Source organism: Malurus melanocephalus, unplaced genomic scaffold, assembly GCF_030028575.1.
Source record: "Malurus melanocephalus ecotype Western Australia unplaced genomic scaffold, MMel_1.1 scaffold_8, whole genome shotgun sequence".
Classification (NCBI taxonomy): Eukaryota; Metazoa; Chordata; class Aves; order Passeriformes; family Maluridae; genus Malurus; species Malurus melanocephalus.
Window position 1 is genome coordinate 3063583 of NW_026623240.1, and position 19780 is coordinate 3083362.

The window sequence follows — 19780 nt, forward strand, 5'->3', positions numbered from 1 at the left end:
AGCAAAGTCAGGGAGGAAGCAGGAGCTGCCAATCCTTTAATGAGTGAACTATGGAAAACAAAAGTTACTACCTAGCTGCTGAGGCTACTGTGTTTCTGAAATAGATATTTATTGGCTACATGTTTCTCTAACACATTTCAGTCTCTGTGACAATGTCATCTAATATATATATTTTAAAATACCTTCTGGAAATAGCTGCCTGAAGTACCAGTTCTTACTTCTTTTTTATAGTTATTAATTAAGAGGACACATTTTCTCCAGTCAGTGAGCCATCTGTTACTCTACACAGCATGTCTTTTTTAGCTGTTTTCAGCCATGGAATATATTTGAGTTTGCCAAGTCASTGTGACAAAACTTAGTATAGTTCTATAAAGTGCATAGGCCTCCCTCTCCAGTGTGACTGGTGATCTTAATTATGCTCATTTCAGCATACCTGATTTGAAACACTTGGAAATGGAAACCAGTTTTAAAGATATGTAACTCTTAAAAAATTAAGCTCTTTTTCTATTCTATCTATATTGGCAATTTTGATAGCAATTTTTATCACGTAAACACATTTTCACAAAAATTCTAACAGAGACTTTGAAGCTTTAATTGCATTTGGTCTTAATTGTTATTCTAATAAAAGATCAGTGTTTCAACCTTCCTTTGAGATGACATTCAGAAACATTTTGCAGCCCTGTCAGTTGAAGAGTTTCATCCYCTATGCTTACAACTGTGATAATAATAATAATTTACTAGCTCTTACTTAATTGAAACAAAATCAATGGAGGGAAGAGGAGAGGATCTTATCTTAAAATTGCTTAGTGATGTGTAGGAACTCATTCCTAGCCTCCGTAAGTTTTTTCAGGTCACTTATTTATTATGCAGGCATGTTTCTTGCTTCACGAAACTTCTGTTGCCGTGGCATTAGAACATGCCAGCTAAGAACAGATTTGCTTTCCAGATCCRTCAAACATTCAGCCTCTGCAGTAAGTATTCCTTCAGATTCATTGAGAAAACTATTTCATGCAATGTTTCAGAGATGCACGAATTTTGCAATGTTGCAAATATGTATGCATTAGCTGTGTTTATTTCTTGTTATAAAAATAGTTAATGTCAAGAACAACATATTTGAATCAGTCAAATATTAACACACTAGCGTGACAGAATTTGGTGATTATTGCCTTGTGTATCCTTTTCAGTTTTTAAAGTCACATCTAGCACATACTACACCAGAGAGATTGCCTAGTTTTTAGAGAGAAGCTTGAGATACAGGAGACAGGTTCAATCTCAGCTTTATCACAGGCTTTTGGTAAGACAATTATTTCTTTTTATCTCAGTTTTGTTTTAATGATATGGRAGTAATGTTGCTTTTTCATGTTGCAATAAAAAGGGTTCTATAAGTCTATTAAAATTAGTTTTATATAGAATCTTCTCAATTTCCCAGATAAACTGCTTATAAGATTGTGTAACTTCATTTTAAGTCTTCCAGTTTTGTTGAGGGAAAACAGCTTTGCAACATGACAGGCAGTTGGGGGTTACACTCTGCATTCCATATAGAACACTGGAATGTAAATTGGGTTCCCAGTTCATGTAGTGAGCAAATTGGGTCAACTAAGGCACATGCCAGATCCTGCAAAACAGATGCTCAAACCATTATACTGGACAGTTGTAACRTATTTTGCCCATATGAGAAGTTCTTTTAGTGWGCAAGCCACTTTGCAGATCAGCTTTTGCCTGAGTCAGTTTTTCATATGCTATATGTATTTCTGTTCTATTTTACTGAGTTGGATATTCACATTAAATGTCCTCAAATTTAATACTGGTTGTTTTGATTTTTTAAAAATGTTTAATTTTCTTAAGATCTTGGCTTAAGTTGTAGCTTTTGACATTGAATTCTACACTTGATTTATGGACCGTGTAAGAGTATTTGCTTCCAACATTGTTAAACTTATTGCCATTCAATTCCATTACAAGTTTCTCTGTATTAAGAAACAAGACAAATACAAGCAGCACCTGGCTTTCTATCAGGTGCTTCCCTTKTGAGGCAGTGTGAGGGAAAGTAGGAGGTCATTTAGAGCTTGATGAAGACCTATCTCCTGCTTAACACCCATCTTTGACTCATGGAAATCCCAGCCTTGCACCTCAAAATGGCTTAAAGATTATCAGGTGATGACATAATGGGCCTGAAAGAAAAAASTGTCTTAAGATTTGTCAGGACCTTCTGGAAAGAGCACCAATGAAGGTTTCATTTTAAAATCTCAGTTAATTAGCTGGCTTCCTCAAAGCAGTAAGGTTGACCTGAACCTCACTGTAATCTGAATCTGTGAAAGCCTGAAAACTAATAGACGTCCTGCTATTCTGAGTAAAAATTAGTTTCAAAGTGCAAGAAAGAAAGAAATAGAAAGACCTGAATTGTTAAATATTTAAACCTAAATAGTATGGAGCTTTTAGGTGAAGGCTTATTTTATTGTCAATACATTTTTAGCTAGGGAAGGTTACTCAATGCAGTTAAGATTTACATTATAGTTAATTGTAAAAGTCCTGCACTTGATAAGCCTTTAGCTTTTAGCAAATTGAAGCAATTTAAGTAGAGGTAGTCCATGGAAAAAATTTACTCCTGGCAGTATACAGAATTCTCATTGTTAATTAGCAAGATTCAAGGGGAGACTTATTCCTTCCATATAAAAAGTCRTCTATAGCATGTAAAAAAAGTTGTGTGTGTCTTAATGTAAGCAGTATCTGTGTTGTTTGTATTTTTAAAGTACAGTGAAATATTAATCATATTTACCAAAATATACACTGTAAAATTGGATTAATCTTCTAAACAATATGTGTGTTTTTAAATAGATGCAATACAGATTACCTAGTGAGAACTTTTCCTTAACTCCCTCTTGATCTGTGTTAAGAAATCTGACTTGACCTGTCTAGCCATCCTAAAGGTTTTCTTCCCGAGGGTAGATAAAATTTTGTGTTTGATTCCTCTGCTGTTCATGTCACACAGATGGGGTCAGAATCAAATCTATTGAGAAGACACATGAGCAGAGAAGTATCTATTTAATTTTATAGCTTCCCATTCTTCAAATCACAATGTATGTGATGGCTTCATTACTGTAAGCAGGTTGAGTGCAAACATGGACCTGTGCAATACTGTTTCTCCTCGGAGTCATTTCCATGAATTCAAAGTTGAAACTTGAGTGTAATGGTAATGCAGACGTTTTCTTCTCAGAGTATGGTGGCTATAAATATGGTTTTTGAATCTTTCTGGTAATAACAGTAGCAGTGATAAAAGTAACTAAAAATCAGTAGYTTGACTCAAAGAAACAGGAGTGCTTGGAGTGCTGAAGGACTATGTAATTTCTATGTAATTTTTTTTCTGTATCAAGGTAGTTTGTAAAGATAGACATGAACTTGGACTTTTTTTGTTTGCACACAGAAATAAATTTGGTTTCCTTTTTCCTAATTTCCTTTCAATTTTTAGCTTAAAAATATCACTGTCTCCATATAGAATAGTCATTACAATTCTATTTTACAGAAGTTTTCCAATACCTTAATTTAAGATCTGAATATACAGCAAAAACTTGGTTTGATGTGGTTTTCCTGTGTTCTAAAGAGATACTTTAAAGTTTTAAAAATCTGAATGAAAATAGGAAATGTCTTTGCTATTTTCCTCTTACCCATCAATTTAACAAATAAAATGACATTGCAAATGCATACTTTCCAAACTGGATTGAGCAGGAATTGGACTAGAAATAGCATAGTCTTTAAGCTGTTAGCATGTAATAGCAAAGAAAGTAGTGGGTACACTGTTCTTTTTCTTTTTAGGTCATCTTTTAAAGCTATTGAGCTAAATTATACCCCTCCTACATACTTGCTGAAAGTTTAGTGGATTTAGATAATGATGAATGAGAATTTAGGATGTTTTTGTGTATTTTCTTGTTAGCCTGAATTCAAGCTGTTGTGGAAGCTTTAATGAAAGAACATGTCTGTAATTTTGTGTAACTACTAAATTCAGCTGGCAGTGGTATATTTGAGAAAGCATGAATAAGGGTTTTCATGCAGAATCCAACAGTATCATACTTTGTCTTTCTTAACAAAACCCCTCTGTCTGCATATTTTGATCTTTCAGACAATGCCCTTCAGACACAAAAATRCAAGACGAATTGAAGGCCTTGATAGCAATGTGTGGTAAGTAAGAGGAAARTATATGCAGATTTTGGAAAATATCCTTGGCTGATGTATTTTGTTTCCAAAAAGATAATTTTTGCCAATAATAAAGTACATGGCAGTTGGTATCTCTCAGAACTGTGATGTTGTGTGGGGAGGGTTGTGATGGGAGGAGGTTTGTTTTGTTTCATTTTTTWAACTCCTGTTAACATTTCAGTAGGGAGGAAAGAGTAAAATGTAAAGCTGATCTGTGAAGGTAGGAAAGAAAAATTGTTCAAGCATTCTGCAGGCTACTAGGAACAGTTAATAAGCAGCCTGAAACAGTCTGTTACCTAAAATTACTTAAAAAAATTATAGCCTCTGAGGTGACTGGTAGTTTAAATGACACCTTCGATTGACTGAATTTAACCTCTAAGACATTTAGTGTGCCTGCTATTCCATTTCTGCCTATATCCAGAGTAACAGTGTGTTTGTGCATGTGCACATCCAAGCACACTTCTGCTGGCAGAAAAATTATTCTGTGGAAGCAGAACATGAACATTTTCTTGGGTGCCCTCTGACTCCCATGGTCACTTACCATTGTTTCAGCCCTCAGCTCTCCATGTGAGCACTCTATTTAAACCTGTTTCTACTGCTGTAAAATGGGCAAACTGAAATACTTTTTTTTAATGGTAATGAATGAAAAGATAATTTTATCTGGTGTGTTAACTTTAAGATGTTTTTCCCTCTAGGGTTGAATTTACAAAAGTGGCAGCAGATCCCTCAATTGTTAATCTTGGTCAAGGCCTTCCTGATATATCCCCTCCCAGCTATGTTAAAGAAGAGCTGGCAAAGGTAGCTGCAGTTGACAGACTGAACCAGTACACCCGAGGCTTTGTAAGTATTGTGGAACTTGAGGACCCAAGTTCAGTGGAAAATGTGCACCAGCGGGGAAAAAAATTACTTTAAACTGGTTTTATCTATAGCGCATAGTGTTATGCCCCAAATTAAGTTGATCTAGTAGCCTTATCTGTTACTAATGAACTTCCTCTGTGTAAGCTTCTTCAAGTCAGAATCCTTCAACAAGWGCAAAACGGTAGAGCAGGTCTGGAATAGACTGTCTCTGAGGAGTTAATTCAGTTTAAATAGGGTAGGTTATACATTTACCTCTGACTTTGGTCAGTGTAAACATGAATCAGACAGTACAGTGGGAGAATGAGAAAGAAATACCTGATACCACTTGACACAGCACCTCTAGGATCAAGAAGAGGTTCACCCACAGAACATAGTAGGTTTCAGTGACTAGAAAAGGGTGAAACCAGCTACTAAGAAGAACATTATTCCAGCTGAAACCAGGCATAGTCTACCTTCTGACAAATAGTCACAGACTGATGCTCTAAAATTATTTGCAAATCAAGCATAAATATAATGCATGCAATTATTTGCTGTTTATTTCTGTAATTTTGTTCTTTATACCCAAATGGTTTTATACATCTCATGATAATTACGAATGTTACAGATGTAATATACTGCAGGTAGTAATTAAAGAGGAATTTTCGCTAATATTCCCATCTTCAGCCTTTGTACTTATTCTACAAACTTCTGCACTTCTAAGGTTTTTGAGCACAAGTATTTGTAGTAGCACACATGGGAGAGATGAGAATGAATGATGCCCATCCCTCTGATAATTGAGCCATTATCTCAGCTACACTAGGAGCTCACAGTGACTGTAGGGCCACAGAATGGCCTCATGTGACTTAGGTGCTGCAGCATTMCTGTCTTGCTGACTGGCTCATGGCAACACATGGTTGTCATTTGAATCAGCAATGACTTGTAAGCCTTAATTTATGGTAATGTTTTTGTTTACAGAAGAGTTCGTGATTTATTGCCTTGTGTGTAAAGGTGAAATGGTCAATATTTTAAAGGATTTTTGTTACATAGTTGCATTTTCTCAAGGAGCTGTTTTCTATTTCTACCAGATATCCGAAAAGAAAAAAAAAATTTTACTGTAGGAATCCTGCAGTTTTCCTGAATAAACAGAATTGTGGCTTGTTATTCCCACATCGTATATGACCTTTGTTGCATATTTGTTTTCTTGTTCTTTGCACATTTTGAGGAGAGTATGTTTACTGCTGTGTCCCTGGAGGGGACGAAAATGGTGAATGGTGCTCTGAGATTTGGGATGTGAATCGTTTATTAATAACTATTAGTTATTATAACTAATTGATTTTTAATATAGATAATTAAAATTATGGCTATTTTGATCACAAGTGCTATTTATCAGCAATATGTAAATACAATAAAACCACTTCCCTTGCACCAAATACTTTTTATTTGTAAGATAAGGAAGGAAACAGAAGGAAGTGAAAGAGACCTAAAAAGAGGTGAGGATTAATTGGTGTCGGAGTATGCCCTTCTCTCCTCCTGTCTCATCCTAGCTCTGCTATAGGCTATCTGGACCTACTCTGAGATGTAAAATAAGAAAGAAATTTAAAAGCACCAAATAGAAAAATAATTTCCCAGTAGATACAAATAAATTGAAAACACTCTTCCTTCCTAATGTGCAAAAAGTTTAAACCCTGCTACCTGTTAATAGCCATTAACACTGAGGGCTAATGTTGTGTTTTTCTATTTCAAAATGTAATATTTTGATACATGTGGAAAAAAGCCCAAACACAGGCTTTTATACATTGTCAGGAACACACTAATCAGTTTTTTGTTTTGAACAGGGACATCCATCACTGGTGAAAGCCTTATCTCAAGTGTACGAGAGAACTTGTGGAAGAAAGATTGATCCTCTCACAGATATCCTGGTGACTGTGGGAGCTTATGGATCTCTCTTTAGTACAATACAGGGACTAATTGAAGAGGGAGATGAAGTAAGTTTTTATTGAAAATAGCCATGTATACACACAGAAATGAGAATCCTTCTATTTTTCTTATTTATCTATTTTTAAACATCAGTTAATTTTCGGACTTCTTTCTATCCCCATTAGTTTGTTACAGTTGTACATCCAAATTAGAGTTTCAGAAGCTATGATTAGGAGACTATCCTTTGGATGTCTTCCTATCATTCATCAACTTACAAACACATTTTTCTCGTACTTACAGTAATTGTATCAGTTTCTTTATCACAGCAGTTACTGTTAGGTGACACAATACACACTGATTTCTTATTTGTGGGCTGTTGTCTGCAATAGAAAACTAAGGGTGGCACAAAGAATTGTTGGTGTTTGGGTAACCATTGTGTATCACATTCTGTTCTGGGCCATTGCATGGTAGTAGCGTAGGTAGTAGAAAAGCTTGTTAGTTTACTGACTAACTGTGATGACTCGTCACTTCACTATTACTGATGTCTGCCTTTTTAATGATGATATTAAAAGTCATTTTACAGGAATATTTCTATCCATAGTGGATGAAACCTTTTTGTGTTGTTGTGTATTTTGCTTTCAGTGTTTTGTTTGTTTCACTTGTATATTGTATTCTTATCTTGCTTTTCTGTTGCTGTGATAGTCACTTCTCTTTTGTTTGGAATAGTTCTATTAGCCTTTGCTTTTCATGTTTATTCTGGTTTTATTTTTTTTTTCTATTGTCTAGTCTCTATACAGTTTTTTTTTCCTGAATTTGTCCTCTTTCTTTACTTGAGAATTTTCCTCTGATAAAATTTGAGGACTTAACTTTTCTTCTGAGATTCCAAGATACTTAGAAATCTTGGAATTTCATGGACAGAATTAGAGCAGCTGTGCTGTTGTTTAACAGTTTGCCATTGCTATTTYTCATCTTTGCACCTTTGCCTTGCACCTTCAAATCTGTGTGTAGGACTCAAAAGTTCTTCTTATTATAACTCAGTAGTTGTAASGTGTAACTATAGAAGAACAGCCTGTGTGTGTTGTCAAAAATGCGTAGTGCTTATCATGCTTAGACTGAGGGCATTGCTGTGTGATACTCTAAAAGGAGTATTCTGCAGTCTTATATCATTACATCTGGAGTGCCAGAAACATTATCAAGTTTACAATCAAGGTAAATGTAGAAATTTAGAAATGATGGTATCATGCACAATAAATTCTTTGTTTCTGATACTGATGTTTGTCATTTCAGGTCATAATAATAGAGCCATTTTATGACTGTTATGAGCCAATGGTAAAGATGGCGGGTGCAAAGCCTGTTTTCATCCCACTAAGATGTGTGAGTAACTTAAACTATTAATTATATAAAGTTTCTCATCCGTATTCAATAGTTTGATGAACACCTTCTATGTGATGCTTTTCTGTATTGTTTTTCATAATATCAAATTATATAAAAATGAGAGAGATTGCTATAATGCAAGTTTGAGACAATGRGAATCCAAAACAAACATTTTATTAATATCGGGGAAGGTGGAGCAATGTTTCTTATTTGCTTTAATTCATGCATTCTGAAAGCTGTCTAAAATTGCTTTCTTCAGTTTTCAGTGTAAATTATGGAAGGGGCAAATTATATCAGTGCAATTTCTCTAGCAGTTGGTTTTCAAAAGATTTGGTTTCTTCAGCAATTCCTACATTGATAGAATACCATTTCTTTTCCAAAATATGCTTGCTAAATAAKTACTGATCATGCAGCAGACGGCAAGGCAGTAAACTCTTCTGCCATGTGACTGGGCTTTCTGCATTACACACTATAATAATCAGCATGTGTGCAACAAGATCCCAGAAACCAATTCCTGCAGGGACTTTAAGACAGACAGTGGTCAGGAGAGGACAGCCACTGTCCTCCATAAAAGTTTCCCTTGTTTTTAGCCTCCTTGCCTGCTCCTAGAACTGCTTTCTCTCAGGTGAGCAGAACAGATTGGATAGGTTGTCAAGTATGGTTATGAAAATGTTTGATAAGTTGAGCAACTCTCTGTAGGCTGCAACTTGTATTAAAGTAATGTATAAATTTATTGTGGGTTTTGTTTTTGTGTGGTTTTTTTTAGAAAAATGATGGAATCTCTGCATCTAGTGCTGATTGGGTCTTGGATCCTGCTGAACTTGCAAATAAATTTAATTCCAAAACAAAAGCCATTATTCTGAATACCCCACACAACCCAATAGGCAAGGTAAGAGTCCTGCTTTAACACCACTGCAGTTTCAAAGAATGCCTTAWATAGTGTGATTAATGCATTAATGACATTTTCTGTATCCCAGGTGTTCACCCGAGAAGAGCTCCAAGTAATAGCTGATCTCTGTATTAAACATGACACCCTGTGCATCAGCGATGAGGTGTACGAATGGCTGGTGTATAAAGGGAATAAACACATTAAAATAGGTACTGATTTTTTGTGGCATCTTAGAAGTGGTTGTGGAATGATGCTGTTAACTTGCCTCCCACAGAGAATGCTTGCTGGAAGAAGCTCAAACTTCAAGCTTTGAATATTTTTCAATGTTTAGACTCCCTTTTCTAAAAAGAATTTAAAAGAATAATTTCCAAATAGAATTTCGAAAGCTCTTAAGTGACTTTGGAGCAGATATCCATAGAAACCAGTGGGAGTGATGCTCATGCATATGCATGTCCAATCCTTATTCAGTTACTTTGTTGGCCATGACAAGTATAGCTGCTGCTACTGTGCGTGTATTAGACAGTGTTTTGCTGAAGAACTAATAAAAGGAACAGGAACTTCCCTCTGAAAGCTTTGTAGAGATAATCAATGACAGAAATGGACAATGGGGAATACAATTATTTTTGCCCCACTAATTATAAGAACTAAAAAAAAAAGGATGAAAGGTCATTGTGGAGATCGTGCATGAGCATGTGTAGGCTGTGAGTCTATTTTGAGGGTGACCTAATTCCATGTCTGTTTTGGTTGCCTTGATAGTGATACCTTCTCAAAGACCTTCAAACATGGAAGGARAACATTTTGGGCAGATTAATGTGATAGTAATCTGAGTCACTGTATCCTAACAAGTTACCTAACCGTAACTGATCATGTGTCCCAGTTGCAAAGTAAAGTCAAAGATTGCTACAWGGGCTTAGCAGGTGTTTCATGGCCTTAGCAGGTGTTTAATGCAAATAGCTGTCTTCAGAATCAAAATCTCTCGYGTGGTGCAAGATAATCTCTTTTCCTTTTTACCAGCAGGTCCAAACACATTGTCAGTTACACTTCATCTAATGGGCAGGTGGTGAATTCTTAAGATGCAGTAAACTCCACTGTCACCAGCATCTTAATGTTTCAAACCAAAACATTTCCAGTTGAACAAAAGGCATTCTGAAATTTAGCATAAAATGTAAAAAGTTGTATAAAGAAAATGCAAATTAAAGCCTAGGAAGTTAGTCAACTAGATTTAGTCATATTCTCTAACAGATCCCATAATATCATCTTTAAATTTAGTGTTAAAGTGCTATAAAACTTTCAGTGTAACACTGTAAACAATAACATTTCAGTGAAAGAAACAAGATCTGCTCTACTTTTACTTAAATTTCTCAGATTTCTTATTACTTCTAAGTCTACAAAAACATATATAAAAAAAGAGTGTATTATTTCACTATTTATAAACTCTTGTGTTTCTGTAGTAACCTCTACWTCTCCTATCCAATACTTTGGAAGTGACTTTTTTTTTGTGAGAGATACAAAATAGATAGTGCATCAATTTGCAGGATCTGAGAGTGGTTCCTTGATACAATTTAGCAGCGTTGCTAGCTATAGCCCATTAAATTCGTTTTCTTTGTGCTGTCACTGAAGAAGTTTTCTGTAACATAGAACACTTCATCATGTTTCTCATCATCTGACTTATGTAAAAATGTGGACTTCCTCTGCATAATTATTAGGGTTGCACTCATAGATTCAGAGACTGCACCTCATAACTGAGGATTCTGAACAAGCTGAGTGCCATCCCAGGTAACAGGCTTATTATATGTGTTATTTTTCACTTCATTAGTTTTACAATTGTAGTCAGACTTGGTTATGGTGTCATATGATGTCATATAAGGTTGCCCTATGGCATAGAGAAATTTCCCTCTCTATTTAAAATTCGTTTGTRAAAGCAATGGAKCTGCTTCCTTCTCTGTGCCCTTGTACTGCTGCTGTGTTTTGCAATGCTGTCACACTCTATCTTCAAGGTTGAATTCCTGTGACTGTGGCAAAACAGTCATGCTAGAGGCCATTAGCTTTGGAAGCCAATTTTTTTGCAGTCTGTGAGAGCTAGTTTGGGTGCCTTTAGGAAGTGATCTGTACTCTTGGCCTAGCTTGGTAGAAGGTGTATCTGTTCAAACTGCCCTTTGCTTTTCAAAGTCACAGAGTAGTTGAGTATGGGTAGGCTAATAGGAAAATCCTTWTCTTTCATGCCGTTTGGTTTCTCTTCTTGGTTTGCTCAAAAAATTGCAATACATATTTTCAAATAACTGAAAGACACCATGTCTAATGCTGGTAACTGCAGTAAAAACTTCCTTGTGAAATTCAATGGCTTAATTTGGAAAATCTTTGTTAATTGGTCTTGCTAGAGAGAGGATTTAATAACTGACAGATTCATTGGTAGTGGTTCTAGTACACTAATGAGATGAAAACAGATGTTGGTTTCTACTGCAATTGCAACCTTGTCTAACTTTGTGTCTTGGACTTATGTGTGTCTGGATTTATCTGTTTCTCTTAAAATTAATCAAGTTAGAGTCCAAGTAGAGCTTTGCAGAAGCTGTATACAGAAAAAAAAATTGCAGACTACAGGAAGAGACCTTTGCTCTGTCATCTCCTTGGAAAGGAAACAAAGGATTTTGGTCTCCTATGAGATACAACTGCAGAGACAGAGACAGGCCGTGGGTCTCTTAAACCTTGCAGACATTTTAGCTAACTGCTACTGTCAGTCAKTCCCTGGCCTGTTCAAATTGTACAACACAGCATAATTTATTTACTCCCTCTGCTAGTTTTCTGTTGTTCTGTCGTTTGTTTCTGGGTTAGAAGTCTTAGTAATTATTTCCTTTTTCTGATGTCTGAGACAGCCAATGATACTGAACTGGACAATTCTAGTAAAGTGGGTTGCARTGCCTGAGTTAATGTTATCAGGCATCAGAAATAAGCTGTCTTGAGGTGAATTGGTAGCCACTCCTTAGATCATATCATTCTTATGGATAATAGTGCATTTTTGTTGAGGATAACTAACATGTAGTTTTCAAACTKTACCTCTTATTTTCTGCCTCTTCTTTCCCCTTTCATTAATCTTCACCTTCTTTTCATGCTAAAAACATTGGCCCATGTATCCTTTGTCATTTGTTAAAATTGCTATAATTTGAGAATATTTCCACTRTTTGCTTAAGATGCTGCAATGATACATGAACATACAGCTTTGAGCTAGGGGCAGTGCAGTTCTTCAGAATACATGGAATATATGAGTGCACCTGTACCAAATTAATTTTATTTTATATACAGCTACGTTGCCAGGTATGTGGGAGAGAACAATAACTATAGGAAGTGCTGGGAAAACATACAGTGTAACTGGCTGGAAGGTAAGARGAATCAGTATAAATGAGCTCAGTTATATAAATAACAAAATGCATTTATTACTCTAAAAAAGTCAATGTTTTTATGATCTCTGAAAGCCTGTAGCAAATCTCCATGTCTCCAAAATATGACAGTGCCATTCAGTAGCAGCAATTACCTATCTTTAACACCCATGTCTTAATTATGTTCTTGTCTTTTAATTGATAAATTCTTGTGAGCATAAATTGCTAAAAAAACCACCACAGTATGGTTTGTTCAAAATCAGTAAAGATTYGTGGAGAAAACATGGATATTATGATATTTTAACTTCCCAGTTGCCCCATCTTGACTTTTAAATACATATCAGAAAGTAAACAAAAAAAAAGTTAATGATTTGGCAGCTAAATTCTTCTTCATCACCTGTGTTCAAACTGAACCACAACATATACGATTCAGTAGCAAGCTTTTGTTTTATGTTTCACACAGGAGCTTACCAGATGGAAAGGTTYTAAACCAATTAGAAATAACATTCCTAGTAAATGCTCAGTTTGATTTCTATGCCTTGTTATATGAAGAGTTAAAAAGTTTGCTCAGTATCCTATAAGAGATAGGGATAAAGAAAACTATAACTTMTGTCTCAAATCTGCAATTTTTTTAAAGCTATCATATACCAAACTTTGTGTAAACCAGCTCTTTTCTTAATTATTTATCAAAACAAATTCCTAAAAATTGAGAAACTTGAGACATTGGCTAATTTTTATTATTTGTTACTTTCTAGTAACACCACTGCTGTAAATATAATATATGCACACTTTCCTCCCTTAGCTTGGTTGGTCCATTGGTCCTGAGCACCTGATTAAGCATTTGCAAGTTGTTCATCAAAATACACTTTATACTTGCCCAACTCCATTACAGGTAGGTACAGATGGGGCAGAGGAGTTGTTTTCTAGTGTAAGAAAGCTGCTGGCCTCACTGTAATAAAACAGTAATCGTAACAATGAATGTTTAACTGTCAAAATACATATTCTGTGGTGTAAGAAGAGGAAACAAATTTGATCAGTTCACCAATTCTTTCRTCTTTCACTTACAAACTACTTCTTGCATAAAACATTACAATCTTAATGGTTTCCTAGCAAATATAAATGAAGGTTATGTCTACTAGAGTCTAGTATTCTGTGGCACATTATTACAAAAAAATTTAAATTTAACTTCAATTCAGATTATAAACCCTTGTGTCAAGGACTGTGACTTCTGTATATGATTAGTGCCTCGCAAAAGATTGGTTGTTTTGGGTGTTGCCACAGCACAAAGTAACAAACAGATTACAGATGTAGTTTTTGTAATTTGCTGATTTGCTTACTAAAGGCCAGGACTGAACAAAATTCCACATGATTTCAGTAGGAAGTGTGTGAGTGCCTGTGAGTGTACTGAGTGCTCACGAGTTCTTTGGACCTTATGTTTCCAGGAGGCTTTGGCACAAGCATTTTGGATTGACTATAAACGCATGGACAATCCAGACTGCTATTTTCACTCCCTGTCTCGAGAGCTGGAAAGCAAGCGTGATCGGATGGCTCAGCTACTGAAAGGGGCTGGACTAAAGCCTGTCATTCCAGATGGAGGATACTTTATGATTGTTGATGTTTCTACATTAAGTCAGTATGAAGTTTATTAAAGAGAGTGTGGAAAGCAAATTTGGTTAATCTGAAAATGCAACTTCCATTTAAAACTATATTCTCATTTGATGTGTGTGTAACATTGTCAGGAGTACTAACTGGGACTGAAATTGYTGGTTTTACCTTAGATGCTAAGGTAGATTTTATGAGCTTCAGCAAACCATTTGTGATCCTAATTATTATCCATGTTTTGCAAAGCTTTGACAAGTTTTTAGAGAGGATAAAGGAGGTGGATAAACATTTCTATTTTCAAAATGATTATGAAAATGTTTGAGAGCCAAGAACCTGGAAAATATCCGGAGTTCATACCATTTGTATTTTCCTCTTTATGGTCTTTGTTAGTTTTTCATAACCCAAAGTCACACCCTAAAGGCTCTTTGAAGCTTTCTCATCTCTAAACAGTGTAAAATGCTTCCAGTATTTACAAAACCTTTTGAAAATTCAGRTTATGGTAACTTCAGAGGAGGAATTCCCACAGGGGAACATTTTCTAGTTCCACATGTTTTCACTAACTGGTCTAAATGGCACTTGTCATTCAGACAGAAATGTTTAAACACAGCTGGACCTTGCAGTTTGATCATGTGTCAGAAAGTCGTAGGTACCCCAGTTTCCCAGATGAGAAAATGGMATTTTCAGGGATTATTGCTGTCCATGCAATAAGTGCACTCTTCAGTACCCTCCATAGCCCTGATCCCTCAGTAGCCCAGACTTCAGAACTTCTTGTCTGGCTTTCTTCTAAGCTACATGAATGAATTTGCTTTCGATGGAAAGCAACTGCTCAGGTCAGAATGAAAAGGTTTGATCTGTTGGCCTAATTTAATTCTTATATTAGAATTTYAAAATTATATATTAAAGTAAAAACGTGTCTCTTCATTCTTAAGTACTAACTATAATGAAATGCTGTTAATGAATACCTTCCCATTAGAGTCTAGGAAATCTTACAACATAATTTGTTTTAAATTTAGATGTGGATCTCTCTGGTGTAGATGAGAAACAACCTTATGATTATAAATTTGTCAAATGGATGATAGCATCTAAGGTAAGATGTCTTTGTCATACTCTAGTTTTAGAAATGTTTTTCTATTGAAAGCAAGAGCAGTGCAACTGTAATTATTAAATAATGTAGTAGAGATGTTCCAATCAAAATATAATTTGGTGTTGCTGATAGTGGTGTGACTAAAATATTGCTAAAAATGTTGAAAATGTACCCCATAGGTTTGTGCTACATCCCAGCACTTTTCTTTCAGCCTGCTTAAGTGTTAGTTCTACAGAAGTACCTTTGAAATGTTTTGCCTAAGAAAAGTAATTTGAATTTAGTAAAGCCTAGCTAGTGCATACAGAACTGAACCTTGTCTTTCCCTCGTGTTGGGAGGGAGAGTCTAGAAATAGAATAAAATCATCATGCWTAAACCAAATTTTTTATACACATTTAAATAAGCAAATACAATTTCTGTTTTATGTTTCAGAAGCTGTCAGCAATTCCTCTTTCACCATTCTGTGGTCCTGAGACAAAGAAACAGTTTGAAAAATATATACGGTTTTGCTTCATTAAGGTAAGTTGGTGTCCTGAAAATCAATGCAGTACAGAAATCTGCAAGAGACTGTCACATTTTTCCCAGGATCTCTTGTGTTGAATGGTTTTAGGAACAGAAAGCCAGTTTGGTAAAATTCAGCACGAAGTATCTTCAATTGTCTTCTTGCTGAGGGACTTCAATCACCCATCAATGTGGGTGGCATGGCTAAGAAGGCCAWCTGTCAGAAAACAACTGGATGGGTAGCCCTTTTTTAGCTCACTGTGCTGATTTTTATAAACATTCTTGACCAGTGGTGACAGTGAAAATTATTGAGACAGGTAAGATATCAATTAATATATCTGTAATCCAGAGCAGAGAATAGCTSTATAGAGTGTGTGTCCCATGCCCATTCAGTGTCTTAACAGCAAAAACAGTGAAGCAGTGAACCTTCAAGTTTAGCTCCCTCATCTGAAAATACAGTTTCACACAAGCTCCAAATTACAAAAAAACTATGGGGTTTTTTTGTGAATTGGCTGATTTTTGCCATTTTGTGAGCACCTCCTTTACAMATATTCTTCCCCCTGTTAAATCTGTTCTTGAAAAGACCGGAAGACTTCGGGGACAGAGATGTAAACTTTGATAAGCCCAGAGCTCTAAGATGTTTCCCAATTGTTCTGTAACAGAGTCAGCATAATGGAACATGTGCAAACCCTGAACTGTGCTGTGCAAAGATCAGAGCCTTAGCCTGAACCAGTAATTCTCCTTGTGTTACTTACTCCTTTTGATGAGGTGTAAAGTTTATGGTATAAAYTGAGCCAGTAAGAACCAGGATGAAACTTGCTGGTTGTAAATGTGGCTTGCCTGTGATGAACAGCACTCATCATTTCAAGTTAGACTACCTGAATGACTCACCAGGCTGGAGCCACAGTTTGGAGGGGTTATGTTTAAATAGCTCACAGCATAACATGGTTGCATGGAGATTAAAAATCCCAACTGTACTCACAGGGATTAAGMAAGTGTGCTAGCATGTCTCCAAACCAGTTACCAAGTAACATCACTGCATTAATGCCATGAATTTTTGCAAGTATTGCTCTCATTAAATGTGATAATATGAATGCTGAAATGATATGTTATCTTTTAAATATATCTAATAAACATTTCCAAGGAATCAGCARTGAATTCTTTGTATAGTCCAGATTTGTACCTTTTCATTAACTGTTAAAGAAAAACTGGCTGACAAGATATTTACAGGATGCAGCTGAAACAACCAAACACTGATTTGAGATGATATAATCATGACTGGCTCCTTTCAAGAACTCCATACTTACAGTAATAGTGTTGTTCCTTGTTTTGCAGAAAGACAGCACGCTAGATGCAGCTGAAGTGATCCTGAAGAACTGGAATAAACAGACAGGCTGATTTTTCATATTAACTCTTCCATATGGTATAACTATCTAATAGTAGGGTTTTTTTATTGGAAATTTAAGAACAAACTACTTAATACAGTACAGAATTAATAAGACRTTGTAAATAACTTTTTGCTGCCACCTGCTGAGGAGTTAAAACACTGATTTGTTGAAATATGTGTAATGCAACTCAGAGATTATTTTCAGTCTTTTAAAAATAATTTGCTTCTCTCCTAAAAAAACCCAATGAGATTCACTTCTTTTACTGACAGATTTATAGGAACTGTGTAAAATACATAAATTATATAGATATTTAAAACCTTACAAGAAAAAGGTTGGGAGATTTTTTTGGTATAAGATAGTATGGGACTTAGAGAAATACTTACATACATTGTGGTGTGTGAAACCAAACAACCTGCAGTAGAGGAAGATTAAGACGTGGCTCAGATAATTTTAGTGAATTTCTACATACCTGCCTAGCTTCTCTGTCTGCAGAAATTGCATCAGTTTAAACAAAGAGTGCTAAATTACATAATTACTATTTTATTTTCCACAACAGTCATATGTGGTGTTCTGAAAGTATTCAGTCCTCAATAAAATTATAAAAGTGGCATCTAGAATAGGAATTCTATTTATAGAATATCCTATATCTATGTATTTATTACATGGATGAATCTACARACCAAAATATAGAAGACTTAATATTAGAGGCCCTTTACAATCAGATGAACAGTAAACATAATTAATTGTCTCATTCTTTTTCTTACCATGTTACAACATTGGTAATTTCACACCAAACTYACTTGAAGCTCTTTAGATCTAGGGGGCCATGGAAATGGGCCTACTGCTATGCTGTAGAGCTCAACTAGCTTGGTTTCATGCACAACAGTTAAGAGGCCTTGTTTCAAAAGAGGTTGATATGGAGAGTTCCTTTCTAGCTGCCTCCTTTTCCAGTTCTTTCTGAGATCTTTTAAGGCTGTGTGCTTTGTGCTCCATGATCTTTCTATGCTCTTCTCACAGGCTGTCAGGGTTTCAGATGGGWTAGAGTCAATTTTCTTCTCAGTACCTGGTGCAGTGCTGTGTTTTGGATTCAGTACGGGAATAATGTTGATGTTTTGCTTGTTGCTAAGTTGCTAAATCAAGGACATTTTTGTGTCTCCTGCTCTGCAAGTGAGGAGGTGCAAAAAAATTTAAAAAGCTATGAGGGAGCATAGCTGGGACAAGTGATCCAAACTGGCCAAAGGGATATTCATRCCACAGAATGCCATGCCCAGGATAGAAACTGGGGAATTAGCGGAAAGGAGAGCTGATCAGGGTTCAGGGATGGGGTCTGCCATCAGTTAGTGGGSGCTAAGCAACTGTATTGTGCATCACTTGTTTTTTTTTTAATCCTTTTTATTATCATTATCATTATTTACTATTATTATTCTTTTTCACTTTGTTTCGACTATTAAACTGTTTTTATCTCAACCTACAGGTTTTACTTTTGATTCTTCTCCCCATTCCATCAGTCTGGGGTGGTGGGGGAGTGAGCAGCTGGGTGGTGCTTAGTTGCCAGCTGGGCTTACACCATGAGACAGCTCTTARGGGGCAAAGCCTGAACAAATTCAGTAACCAATGTTTTGCTCATTCTGTGATTGCACAGCTGGACTCCTAACTGTATTCCATTAGACTATGACCATGGCCAGGACCTTTAAAAAGATACAGAAACTGGACTGGGAGAAGAGCTACTTAATACTTCTTGGTCTTGGGCTTTTGGGAGTCCTGTAGCTAGGACTTCCATGGTCTTTACAGTTGTCTTGTGCTGTCATTCTGCAAATCTCACTAGAAGATGGTTGGCGGGTATTTTTAAAATGGTGTGTAGTCTTTGTGTTGAAAAATCAATTTAACAATTCAAATTACTTAGCTGAAATTTCATCATGAATTTGGAAGTTCCTATGTTAAATTCCAGCATAAACTATTTTTTTAGACACTACATTTCTGTGAAATCTACACTCCATATTACAAGGACTTGAAAATCTGTTTATGTAAGTTGCACTGGGGAGCTGTGGCATTGCAGGAACTAAGAGATTGCAACAGGCTATTGAACTGTGTGATAAATCAACAAACCATTACAAAGGTCCCTTAGACACAGAAGTAAGAACCAGAGATTTGTTTTCATTAATGTACTGTTCATTGTGTTTGCAAAGGCATCTGAATATCCCATTGCATTAGTGTTGAAATGATGCTGGTAATTTTAGCAATGTAAGAATTGCAGTTTAATTACACACTTTTATTACTGATAGTAACCAGCGTGAGATACTTGGCATGAACTTTTAAGAAACTCTAGAATGACCAATTAAGCAAGTTTTAAAATAAGTTTATTGTTTTAACTGCAGTGATGGGAAAGAACAGCTGGGAACAGCAAGGTAAACTTTATGTATTATGAAAATGATCTGTTGTTGACAGAGACTGTTAACAGTGATATTCCCATCTGCCACATCAACCACTTTTTGTCTGCTGCTTGTGGACAAAGTACTTGAAAAATTGCTGCAGGCAAGGAATAAAGAATTCATGATATATCATCTGTTGTATTTTTGCAACATTTCTGAAAATTACTGTCCTTCTRTGGAGAAAATTAAATTCCTTCAATTCTAG

General features: G+C 35.8%; 1 protein-coding gene across 5 annotated transcripts in view; it reads left to right on the forward strand.

The window, feature by feature from the left end:
* KYAT3 (kynurenine aminotransferase 3) overlaps positions 1–19701 on the forward strand; it is a 23312-nt gene extending 3611 nt beyond the window's left edge. For 3 of the 5 annotated variants that reach the window (XM_057374342.1, XM_057374323.1, XM_057374315.1), the window contains 13 exons: positions 871–971; positions 4112–4170; positions 4881–5025; positions 6858–7007; positions 8227–8313; positions 9080–9202; positions 9291–9411; positions 12500–12576; positions 13376–13465; positions 14016–14202; positions 15189–15262; positions 15690–15776; positions 17094–19700. In XM_057374342.1, coding sequence (XP_057230325.1) covers positions 871–971; positions 4112–4170; positions 4881–5025; positions 6858–7007; positions 8227–8313; positions 9080–9202; positions 9291–9411; positions 12500–12576; positions 13376–13465; positions 14016–14202; positions 15189–15262; positions 15690–15776; positions 17094–17156 — 1364 coding nt within the window. In that variant the 3' untranslated portion in view covers positions 17157–19700. Of the gene's footprint in view, positions 1–870; positions 972–1184; positions 1295–4111; positions 4171–4880; positions 5026–6857; positions 7008–8226; positions 8314–9079; positions 9203–9290; positions 9412–12499; positions 12577–13375; positions 13466–14015; positions 14203–15188; positions 15263–15689; positions 15777–17093 lie in introns of those variants that run through there. The other 2 variants (XM_057374333.1, XM_057374308.1) reach the window with 2 other exon arrangements.
* Positions 19702–19780: the final 79 nt, after the last annotated feature.